Consider the following 13250-nt stretch of genomic DNA (forward strand, 5'->3'; position numbering starts at 1 on the left):
TTCTCTTTTCTAAATAACAAACAGATGAAATTTATGTACCATTCTGCCTCATGTCAAGAGAAAAATCCAGGTCTTCATTTTAGGGACACTAACTCACAACTCAAGAATGGCAGGTGGTGAACTCATTATTATACCATCTCCAGATCCAGGAACAGGAAATTATGTTAATTTTCATTGCAACTGAGGCTAAAGACAAAAAGTTCTCAAGGGAGTTCTCCCAATATTAAAGAAGTTTTTTCTGTTTATTGAAAGGTTCACAGATGATTTTTGCAGGCTGATAATAACTGGGAGTAATTTTCTGTTTAGAAAATGAGACTGAATAAAGAAATAAATCTTTAAATCAAGTTTTAAAAACCTTCTAAATAGCAGTTCTCAGAACCAGGGATTACCAGACCATGAGAAGAAACATGTACTTTGCAGTGGCAGTTTGCCAAGTGAGCCAACATGAGCAAGAAAACAGCACGAGATCCTTTCACTCATTCAATGAACAACTATAAAGTAAGCACTCTTCTAATAGGTGATGCTCATTCTTGGAACCCTGCCACTAAACTAAGAGGAAAGCCAAGCAGCTTGTGGAGAGGCCTAGATGAAGAAGAATGAAGAACCCTGGCTCAACACCCGGTGGTCTCAGTGGAAGCCAGCACCAATCTGCTGGCAATGATGCATGAGCAAGCCATCTTGAAAGTGGTCCATGAACCCAACCCCAGTTGACTCCATGGTGAGGGGCAAAGAGCTGTCTCTACTGAGTCCTGTCCAAACCACAGATGCTTTAGCAAAGTAAATGTTGATCCAAGCCTTGCTTTAGCCTTGCTATGATCTGTTACATAGCAATAGATCACTAATACACTATACTTAATTGCTGAAGTCAAGGAGTCAATGTTTAATATAAAAAGTTTGTGTGTAATCAACTCTTTGGTTACCTTCTCACTTGAGAAAGACACCCTCTGATCATTCTAAATGTCAAAAAGATGCTTGTAAATTTGAGTGCAATAGTTTTTCTGTAATATTTACATCAATCTAGTCAACTTATGAGTATTTTCTCCTCCTTTCACAGCCAATCCTAAGCTTTAAAGGGATGGGTAAAATTATTGGATTGAATCCTAAACTCCTCTCCTTCTATCTGTAAATACCAACTTCTTCCCCCCTGAGTGGTTCTATTAGTGATTAAGACAAGGGTTCAAAGGCAGACTCTGAATCCTGGCTCTGCAACATTATTAACAGACAAGCCATAAAATAATCATTACACCAGTAATGATTTCAGTCTCCTCATCTGTAAAACAGAGATAGTAACACCGTCCCTTATAGTTCTGAGAGAATTTATAGAAATTGCTTAGGCTTGTTTGCTTAGTATTTGATAAAAAAAAACAGCTTAACACAACAAACAAAAAAGCCACTACCTTTACCAACCAAGCACAGATGATATCAACATAGAGCCAACCTAGATTATTCTGGAAAGAATTTTCTTTCATTCATCTTTTCTTCCAACTGTCTTAATTCCATCTATCTCACATTTTCAAATTCACAACAATAAAACCCACCTAGGAAGGAAAAACAAAAGCAAGTAATGCTCCTTTACTAAGAAGGGCTCAGAGAGAAAGCTATATAAGGCATACGGATTCTCTGTAATTCCCTAATTCTAGCTCCTCAGAGGTCATGGACTGTGATAAATTGACCGTGGACAGAACATACAGATGCCAATTTATGTTCAGAACACACAGACAACACAAAATCTAAATGCACACCACACACATAGTTCACACATGCTACAATGGCCATAACTCAGTTGAAAACAATCTGTACAAGTACACCGGGGTGGCTCAGCAGTTGAGTGTCAGCCTTCAGCTCTCAGGGTGTGATCCCAGGTCTGGGGACCGAGTCCCACATCAGACTCTCTGCGAGAAGTCCGCTTCTCCCTCTATGTCTCTGTCTTTCTGTCTGTGTCTCTCATGAATAAATAATAAAATCTTTAAAAAAAAAATCTGTACAATGACCTTTAAAATATTTAAGTTTCAAATGCTTACTGCAATGACAAAACAGCTCAAATCTATAGAAAATAAGTCATTAATGGCCAACTGCCTAGTTTAAATGATATAGAATAATTACAGATATATTTTCTTACAATCAAAAGTTCCAGCTATCCTACAGCTATCTTAATATTAAGCTAGACCTTCCCTACATATAAAGCTATGTATTCCTTCATTATGTTTTGTTCAACTTCTACAGCAGGGTCCTACTTGAATATACTAAGTACTGGAAATGATGGTTGTGGAAGCTGCTTCAGACACACCATACATACTAAGATTTGGAGTCTAAAGAAAACATCACAGTACCCACCTTAAACTTGGACGGCTTTCTTGTCTGCCCTGGTTTCTCAGGGACCCTCTCTCAAAAGATAAAAAGCAGAAGTTACATGACCTCCATTTATCTTCAAAGTGACATAGTGACTTATTCAAGGTAAAGAAGGCAATTAGCAAAGGATGTAGGTTTCTGATTTCAAATCCTTTAACAACTCAAGTCTGGGACAAAGGGTAGCCAAGCAATAAATGCTAAAGCCACTGGTCTCCTTGTAAACCTTCCAACATACAACTCACATGAAGTCCAAAACTAAAGAAAAACACCAACAGATTTTTCTACACCCTCAAAACTCAGCTCTGCACTTGACAGATTCTAAGCCATCTTTTAAAACAAGGATGGAATCTACAGAGGGTGGAAGGAAAGAGAACCAATTACTCTGCACATTTTTTTGAAGAACGTATAAATAAATGAGATGATTTGGGGGAAGGACTGCCCTTAGCTCTATTTCCTCTCTGCAAGCCCAGATCCAGTAACACCTGCTATTTAGATGTATTGTATTTCTTCAGTTTATGTGTCACTTTGATAAATGTGGAAAGTACTTTTAGCCAAGAACTTGAATTAGATTTCATTTTAAAATCTGGCTGAACAAAACCATGTATACTTGGTGGTTTGAATTCTGACATTTAAGTTATACAGTAACTTTTAACCTACAGCCAATAATGATTTCATACAGCAAAATGTGCTCAGCAATTGAACAGGAAAAAAAAAAAATCAGAGCCAGATTTGGGGACAGGCTCATCTTAGGATAAGAAGCTAGAGTTTTTCCTGTAAAAATTATGAAAAGCTGACAAACTTAGAGAATGCTAGAATAGAGACATTTTATTTCTAACCAGTTCCAGACATCTCAAATTCAATGCCATATTCTCTGTGGTCAGTTTTTCCTTAACAGTCTCATAAGCAAACCACAGAGTAGCTGGCCCTGAAATAGCATGATTTACTCTTCTTCATCCAAGTCTGACGTCTCAAACTATAGATTCTGTTCTGGTGAGGGGACAGCATCTAACCCGCAAACAAGGAAAAGGCATTGTCAATTTCAAACACTTGTTATTTTTTAAGACCTAGCATATTCAAAACCTCCTTAGATGTTGCTTTGTATTTTCAGAAAAGGAAGATGACGATAGTGACTTTTAAAATAGAAAGGGGAGAAAACATGACAAAGGAATGTACGAACTGTAGTCCTATGTGCCAGGAAGAAGTTCCCCTCACAAGGTTATGCTGTGGCTCTTATTCAGTACAAAACAGAAGTCCATATGTTTCATCAATTATAGAAGACAAACTTTTAAGTATAGGGGTGTGTGTCTAGAGATTTAATGAAATTTATTTTATACACATTATCTTCTCATACAATGAATAAGTGCTCTTAAAATTTCCAGAGGCCAATGTATAGAAAAAAGAAAGACAACACTACACAGTTTTCAACTCTGGACATATTTCAGAATCACTGGGGGAAAAACATTTTAGGAGTAAATGAATCAGACCCATCCTACCAGATTCCACAAATTTTGGGCAGGGCTCCTTCCTTTTGAAGATTTCCTGGTGACTATTAATGTATAACCACGGTTGAGAACCACAATGAGAAAATGTGACAAAAAAATCATCCAACTTTTGAGGAAGCAAGGAAAATCTGCAAAACCTCAGACTTCTGCGATAAAAACTATATTCCCATTTGTTACTCAACAGTCAACAAAACTCAGAACAATAAACAACAGACTGCAAATAGGGTTCAGACCAATGTTTCTCCAACTAGCTCTTAATCATCCTGTTTTATAAAGATGGAAGTATTTTTAACACAACTTATCGCTGGTTAAACTTTATGTTGCCAACAGTACCTTTCGGAAATTCTTTTCTTCCATCAAGATTAATCTATTTTCCCTTTCTCTTCCCTTATTTCCTCCGCTTTTCTTAAATTAATTCAACTTCCCTCCACCAAGAAATATTTTTACAAATGTCTATAAGAAACACTGCTCATTCCCTCCACCCCACCCTATTTCCCTGGTATCTGTACAACTCTGAAATTTACATCAATCCCTGAGATATGGGGGAAGAGTTAAACTTCCCTAATGTCAAAATGGTCTTGAAGTAAAAACTTAAAATAATAACAAAAGAGAAACACATCAGCACAGAGCAGCAATGAAAACCATGCCTCTGGTATGACTGATATCAGGTATGATCTTTGAACAATGCTTTAAAAGAAAGTAGGAACCCAAGAAAGGGAAATTCTAAAAACTCATCCTCCTCCTTAATCTCTTCTTCAACCTCATAAAATATTAACTTGATAAGCACTTACACTGTATCCTATCCCATTCCAACATCCTTAGAAGGCTAAATGACACTATAATGCAGAAAGTAATAACAATGATATAAAGAGAATGGGTTATGAAAATTAAAGTGTCTTGGAAAACATACAACCAGAAGAAAAAATAAGAAAATTTAACCAGTCATAAAAGGCCCACAAAGTGAAGACTCTTTGGGCTTATGTATTTTTTTTTTTTTAAGGCAACACAAAGGATAGACATGGGGAAAAAACTTCTTTTCCATCTCTGTATCATACCTTGGTGTTTTGTGTCCTACACCTCCCGTGAACATCAGTCTCTACTCTCCTTCTAAATCTTTAATTTCACTCTCTAGGGTGAAGCCTTTCCTATAATCACCATCTCCACTTCCCTCCTCCCCTGCCCAGACAATACTCACAACACACACCTTATGACTTAGTACTCACTGGAACTCTACCATTTAATGGTCACTGTTTCAAAACGGTCTTCTCCTCTGCAGGGAGCAGGATGCCCCACAGGTGGGCTGCCCTCTGAGCCCTGCTGCTTTCCACTCCTATGCTCATACATGCCAGCATTCACTCATTCAACTGTTCAATCAATTACCACCACAAAGATTTATTAAGTAACTACACTATGGGGCAGCCCGGGTGGCTGAGCGGTTTAGCGCCGACTTCAGCCCAGGGCATGATCCTGGAGACCCAGGATCAAATCCCAATGTCGGGCTCCCTGCATGGAGCCCGCTTCTCCCTCTGCCTGTGTCTCTGCCTCTGTGTGTGTGTGTGTGTGTCTTTCATGAATAAATAAATAAAATCTTAAAAACAAAAAAAAGTAACTATACTATGTTAAGCATGATCTAAAAGTCAAGAAAGGTCTAGCCATACCTGACTGCTTCCTACTACGGGTAAAAAGTCATCCTTTCTAAATATTTGCTCACAGAACTCCCTTCGCCTGGAATGCCGGTCTCTTCTGGTGAGCCTGACAAAATCCTTCTTAGTAATTCAGCGCAACATTTTGTGTCTGCCATGTACTGTACACATTATGTTAAATGCTGAAGATACAATAAAAACACGGACTGAAGCAAAGTTTCTCAAAAAAAGAAAAAAGGAAAAGAAACAACAACACAAGAGCTATAGCAGTGAAGACAGGAATAACTAGGACTGTGTGACAAGTTCTATGATATGTAAACAGGATGATTTGGGAGCAGCAGGCAGAAATGCTTAGCTTGGCCTACATGTGAGTTAAACTTGGTCAATGCAACTTCTAACTTCTGTAATAACAATTCCCTCGCTTTTCCATATAGCTTTTACCACATATGCATACACATTCATACTATACAGTTCTTTTGGTCTAAACTTGGTACAAATGTACCATACCATATATTCTCTTCTGCAATTTGCTTATTCCATACAATATGATAGTTCCTACAAGGTCTGATAAATAGTATTTCTAATATCATTCAGTAATAATTTCATTATGATTTCTTCTTTGGTCTAGGAGTTATTTAGAATTGTGCTTTTTAAGTTCTAGTAATATAGGAGTTCTTTTTGTTATTGGTTTCTAGTGTAATTACATGGACAGTGAATGAAATCTACATGTTAGTCTTTGAAATCTGTTAAGATTTCCTTTATGACCTAGTGCAGATCAATTCTTTTTTTTTTTTTAATTTTTATTTATGATAGTCACAGAGAGAGAGAGAGAGAGAGAGAGGCAGAGACACAGGCAGAGGGAGAAGCAGGCTCCATGCACCGGGAGCCTGACGTGGGATTCAATCCTGGGTCTCCAGGATCGCGCCCTGGGCCAAAGGCAGGCGCCAAACCGCTGCACCACTCAGGGATCCCTCAATTCTTTTCTTAACATCTCCACCTCTGGTTCAAAAATTCTGTGTTGATAAATGTAGTGTTTATCTAAATGGCCATTAGATCAAGTTTCATAATCATAATATTCAAATCTTCTCTATCTTTGCAGATTTTGTCACTGTGCTCCATCAAAAGAGGCACACTCACTATGGCAGTGGAATGTCCGTTTCCCCCAGAGTTCTAGTAGTGATTGTTTCCAAGCTCTATTATTAGGTATATACTAATTTAGAATTATTATATATCCCTGGTAAACTAACCTTTTAATCAACCGGTAAGTAATTAGGTCTATTAATACTGTCTCTTTAGAGGATATCTGTCTGATATTAATAAACCAACTCCAGCTTTGTTTTATCTACTATTTGCTTTTCCATCCCTTGACTTTCAACTTTGACTTTCTGTACCTTGATGCTTTTTAGATGTTTCTCCTTTAAAAGGCATACAGTTGTATTTTGCCTCCCCACCCGCAGTCTGACAAGCTTTGCCCTCTAAATATAGAGTTCTGTCGGTTTCCACATATGATTATGGGTAATATTCTAGATTCATTTCTACTATCATATTTCATGCTTTCATATTCTAGTAGTCTCTTTCCCTCTTTTCATGCCTTCTTTTGGGTTGAATATGCCCATCTCATTCAGTGATGTTCCTTCCACTAGATTTTGAAATGATACACTCCAATTATACTTTGTTAGGGGTTAACCCAAAGCTTTAAAATGCTAATGTAACTTAACAAGTCTAAACAATATTTTTACCTACTTCCCAAATAAGGATCAGAACTTCGAATGTTTTCGCTTCAATCACACCCTTCCCAATTTATTAGGTATGACTACAGAAAACACTTCAACCTTGACTTGTTCTAACCTTACAAACTAGACATTGTTAATGTTTTAGATCATCAACTTTTTAAAAAAGTTTCATCTACAACTATTATTTTTGTTGTTGGCCATTCATTTCTGCATCTCAAATCTTCTTTTGAGGTTATTTTCCTTCTTCCTGAATACTCTCTTTTTAAGATCAGAGGCTATTTATTTTCTGCATTGTCCCCTCTGTGTGGATTTATCTGGTGTTTTTTCATGATAAAATTAAGGTTATTCATTTTTGGCCAGAATATCACAGAAGTGATACTGTATCCTTTTCAGTGCATCACATCAGGAAGTGATATCAGATGTCAGAACATCTCCTGACAAGCACTATTTTGATTACTTGGCTATGGTAGTGTAATCTCCTGTCTCTTAATCTCTTCCATGTGTTCCATCTCATCTTTCTTTTCCACTCTGCATTTCTTCAGCCCTATCTCCCCATTCACGATTTCTTTCTTCAAATGTACCTATTTTGTTGTTATAACCCAGGTATTGTTTTTCTAATTTTAACTTTCACATTTCTAGATTTTTTTTCAAAATGTCTGGATCATTTCTGATAGTCTTTCATTCCTTTGTCATTCTTCAATTCCCTTTTATTTCACATATTTATTTTACACCTTGTATCTGCTGATTCAAATATCTGGAGTCTTCAATGTCTGATTCTGTAGTTTTTTATTTCCTCTAACTCCTGTTCATGGTGGCTTGTTTCTTAGTGTGACTAATGATTCTGGGGAAGTGAGGGGATGTTGGCTCATGTTCACTTGGAACTGGATCTGCAGCAGTTTTTCAGTATGGATGTTCACAGTGCTTTCCTCTGAGAAGAGTATGCATTTGTGTCTGCCAGGAGGCTAGCAGTACCAACACAGAGCCACTTAAACTAAATTTTTGGTTTAGTTTTTTGAGGAGGCACAACAGTAGCATAAATCCAGGCTCAAATCTGTATGAATTAAGGCTTATGATGATGAATTCTCAGGGAGACTTTTCCTTATTTCCACCCTACTCAAAGCTAATACTAAGACAGGTACTTACCAACACTATCCCTATGTGGTATGACAACCTACTTTTTCCCCCTTCCTTCTTTTTAGCAACTGAGAATGTGATTCTTTGGAAGTTCCAGCTTTATTTGGGTTTGGGAAAGGGGGATAGAGCTCAGTTGTGACTTCCTACCTTGTCTAGGCCAAGAGGATCAGGAAATGTCTCCAGGACAAGTACCTCTTCCAACACTAGCCTATCAAATGATTCATGTTATCATTATATTTCTGGCCTCTGAGAAGTCCTTACTTTGTCTTCAATTCAGTCATTATATAAGAGCTTTGATTTGTTTTTTAATTCAGCATTTTTTTGGCATATGAAACTGCAAAGAGTTTCTCCATATCTCTAGCCAAAAACCCTATCATGTTGCCAAAAACAGAAGTCCTGAAGGTTTCTTGGGCAATGGCAGGAAAAAACCACTTTATGGTATAGTAGAGAAGGCTGAGCTTTCAATGATAATTTTTTAGAGACCTTGGTTAAATTTCCAGTTCTTTAACTATAAAATAGGACTAATAAGCATAGAATCAATCCTAATGAGTAGTAAGAAGAGAGTTTCCTACCAATTCACATTTGTCCAGTTTAGCCATTCTCTGCTACCCAGAATTACTATTTTTATAGACCACCCAGAGTGGGCCAGCTCTTTGAATCTCGTGCCAGATATAGCTAGATGCCGTCTTTACTATCCACACAACATCAATAAGGTCAGAAAAATTAACCCTTTTAAGTCTGCCTGGTTTATTTTATTTTTTCTGTGTGATGACTATCCAATAACCTAAAACTTTTCAAACCAGTCAGTGTTGCTGCACAAAACCCCTTACTTTAGATGTAAGATGTATTTACATTTCATCACCACAAGTGCCTTCAGCAAATGTTTCTTAAGGCATACCTATATGCAGCAAACTTGCATGTTAAATATTTTTTCACTTGGACTCACACCAATATATGCACAGAAGTTCGATTCTACATTGAACATCTGAAACAACACTGACAACTTTATTATGGTAATGTGATCTGTTATGAAAGAGTTTTCGTTTCCTAAATTTAAAATGCTTTGGAAATCTCTCATTAAAATGTCTATTTGTCTGACCAGACTTAGTTTTGCAGTACTTGAGAAAAGTTCAGTTAGAACTCATAATTGTTTTTTTCTGCACCAATTAAAACATAATAATGCTTGCTTAAGCTTTATAGATATATAGGGCCATGGGTGTGGAAGTTATTCAATAAATACATTCCAGGTGGTATTAATAAAGTCCAACTGGGGAGTTTCTGCTCTTCTGGCAGATTCCCAGCCCTGAGAAGCTTCTCAGTCTTGCAGTGAAGAGGCTGCAAAGGATGGGGTTAGTAGACAATGCTTCTGAATAACACACGATGGAACATCTCCATTGCCAAACAGTGTTTCAGGAATAGGTTGCAATCTTTCAGACCATTGTTGCTCTCTCAGCTTGGATATTTCACTATTTGTGCCAAGTTTTGTCCAGAAGAAATAGTTCCTGGTTTTTTAGGAGTTTCATAGCCAATTTTTTTTTTAATCTCCTCCTTGGTGTCTGGAGATATTCCAACCCGTTAAGATACTTTGATATTTATTAACTCCTCACAGCTCTTCATTGCCTTTCTTCAATCAAGCCTGTTACCATGTTTTTTAAAATTTGCACACTTCCTAAATTTCCCACTACCTCTTGGCTTTCTGTTTCTCAAGCCTTCACAAAGAGACAGATACAGATCTCTTCTGGCTGTTCCTCAGGACCTTCAAGTATTTAAGCTTCCTCCCACTCTTCATTTTGTTTGTACTGTCCATCTAATTTTTTGGACACAAAACTTTCATGATGAAACAGGACCATCATCTCTGTCTTGCAAAATGAATCTGCTCAAAGAAATGAGATCCGTCCCCACACAACCCCTCCACTCTCAGTAGCTATAAGGATCATTAAGTCATTGAAAAATTTTTGTCTCCCCACACACACAAATCTCTATTTACTCATGAGGGCTTTCACAAGAGTATATCCCATCCTGACTTCCTACTGCATAACCCCATCTTCTTTACTATTTATCAAATGTTACTGCATAAAGCCTCTGAGACTGCCATTATCAGAGTTAAATGAAAAAATCATTTTAATATGAAGAATATCAGTAAAATGTCAACAGGTAGTAAAGAAAATTTTTTTAATAATTTTTAATAATTTAAATGCTTGCTCCAGGTGTATCTTCTACATATTCTATGTAACACGTCTAATATAAACTTTCAAAAATAGGTCAACTCAGAAATATGATCTCTTTCCACCAAATCATTTTAGTAAAAAGTAGATGGTTGTCTGGGGCTCCGTGATGGGAAATCAAATGCTCTGCAGAGCTGTGCTAATACTAAATGATAACAAAAGTTGAATACAAGATCTACATTTTCTTTTTAGAAACTATGTAGAAATAAAATGGGAATGACCTAGCTTGACCATCAAACATGTGAAAAAGGTATGGGGATTTTGGTTAATAATACATTTCTTCGAAACAGTGACCACAATCAGGCTACATGAAAAGAGCTCTTAGGAAGTAAGGATTTCACTACAGTCTACACAGATTACCATCAACCTGCTCATTGCCAAATTCAATGTTCTCATATCAAGTTTCTGCCTTTCACTCTTGGTTTCAGAAAACCAATTTCTTCTGTCTCTCCCTAACCCTACTCACTCAAAGTTTCTTTTCCTGAGTCTGTTATGCTGGTTTCCCCAGATTCTCATTATTCTTCTTCCTCTACATGTTCTCCTTGGATAATCCACCTACTCCACTACCATCCTTCTATCATGGTAATTCCCAATGTCTAGTCAGTATCACAAATTTCCAATACTAATAAAAACCATTATCCTCCATCATAAAACGATTTATCTTCCTTCTTCCTACCTTAATAACAACATTGCCATTCAGTCCCTCAAGATAGAAATTTGGAATTTATCTTTAACTTCTCTCTTTTCTTCCATATGTCCCACTCTGTACCAGTCATCAAACCCCAGAGAGACAGCCTGTCCTTCCCATCACCATAGTTCCAAGTCCAGATTCCCATGTATCACCTTAAATAGATCAACAGCCCAGTGCTGTCTCTGCCAAGAGCATCTGCTCGGTCAATTCTTGCTACCAACCTCAGTCACCTTCCTAACATCAAAACTGATTATGTTACCCTCTGCCTAAAAACCCAGGGGTACTTCATTATTTATGAGGCTCTTCAGTATCTGGCCCCTACTGCATACCTATAGCCCCATGTTCCTCATACACGTTTCCACATGTACAAGATACACTGAATTTTTCACTTTTTCCTTAAAACATCAAGTCATTTCCTAATTGTGCCTTTTAACTGCTGGTCCCTCTGCCTGGCATCTCTTTCCATACTTTCCAGCTGGCAAACTGCTATCACACTTCAAGAGTGAGCTTCCTCTCTATGGGGATTTCCCTTACCACCCTCATTCAACAAAAATGTTTTGAGCATCTATCAACATGACACGAACATTTTCAAGGAAGCCTATACTCATTTATATTCTTTTAGTGCTTTGTTCATACTGCTATTATTACATTCATCACATTATACTCAAGTTATCCTTTGACTTGTCTGTCTTCTCAGGTGGACCATGAGATCTTTAAAGGTATGGCTCTAGTCTAATTACTCTTTGATTTCCCAACACCTAGGACTTCTGATTTCATTCATGTATCAAATGTGCCACAGTCAGAGGGAGTTTGAAAAAGGGTCTCTAGGGCCCCTTTGAATTCTAGTATTCTATGACTCTAACCTAAAAGCAGTGTTTCTTAAGTTGTGATGAGCTGGAAATCTGTAGCAAAATCAAGGAGAACAATTTAGATTCTTGATTCCCATTCCAAACCAACTAAATCAAAAACTGATAATTACTCCTCTAGCTGCTTACTTTCTCGCTAGGGAGGAAACCATTCAAGTGTCTTATAATCAGTCACTGAAGCTCAAGCATCACAGTATTGAGGTAGGTAGGTAATAGTATTAAAAAGGTTTAACCATCTTAAAGGAAAGGAACTGAAGTATAGAGGTTAAGTAACTTGCCTAAGACACCAAAGTGACCAAATGGAGGAGCCAGCATTTGAACTCGAGCAGTCTGATTTCAAAGCCCACCACTGATATGTTAGATAACTGAAACACAGGTTTCTTCATTAAAAAACACCAATATTCTGCCAGAAAGAGGTAAAGAACAAGGAAGAGGAACCAATCTTTCTTCTCCCCTCTTCTTACCAAAATATTGTCTCTGAGAAAAACAGATTTGTTCTGTTTTTAAGCTAGATGATCTAGATCATCTAGCTTACAACTAGAGCTAAAAATAATGAGAATTAAAATTTAACACGAGTTAAACACGAGTACCCAAACAAATGGCTATCTGCTTACCTCACGGGTCCATAGTTGAGCACTATAAATGCCAATACTACCATCACACAGATAGCTCTTCGCTTCGGATTAGGAACTTTAAGCCTTTGGTTCTAAAAGAAATAACCATGTTAAATACAGTTAAACGACATTATCAATCTCACAAAAAGCAACATCTAAGATAAGTACTTTCCTCTTCACCAATTATATGAATAATTAAAAAAAAAAAAACCTCAAGAGTGAGGAAATAGTACTTTTCACAAGACTAGAGCAGAGCCTTGGAGGTTCCCTGCTGCAGCAGAGAGACAGAAGGGCAGACACAGGAGAGGATATACATAAGGGCTACTCCCTTGCAGCCTCTTCTGCACCCAAAAGGAAAGAATTCAACAACAACATTTTTATGGGTCTTCAAAGAATGTTAAAAATACATCTGTAGTTTTATTTCCCTATCTCTTAAATCTCTTAATGTGTTCAGGGCAAGACAGAACAGTGGAAGGAGCCCCAAACATTAGGC

At 37.3% G+C, this 13250-nt stretch overlaps 1 protein-coding gene across 2 annotated transcripts in view; it reads right to left on the reverse strand.

The window, feature by feature from the left end:
* ATF6 (activating transcription factor 6) overlaps positions 1-13250 on the reverse strand; it is a 187173-nt gene that overhangs the window by 133337 nt on the left and 40586 nt on the right. For both annotated transcript variants that reach the window (XM_038586263.1, XM_038586264.1), the window contains exon 9: positions 12758-12849. In XM_038586263.1, the coding sequence (XP_038442191.1) occupies positions 12758-12849 (92 nt within the window). The remainder of the gene's footprint in view (positions 1-12757; positions 12850-13250) is intronic.

Source organism: Canis lupus, chromosome 38 (assembly GCF_011100685.1).
Source record: "Canis lupus familiaris isolate Mischka breed German Shepherd chromosome 38, alternate assembly UU_Cfam_GSD_1.0, whole genome shotgun sequence".
Classification (NCBI taxonomy): Eukaryota; Metazoa; Chordata; class Mammalia; order Carnivora; family Canidae; genus Canis; species Canis lupus.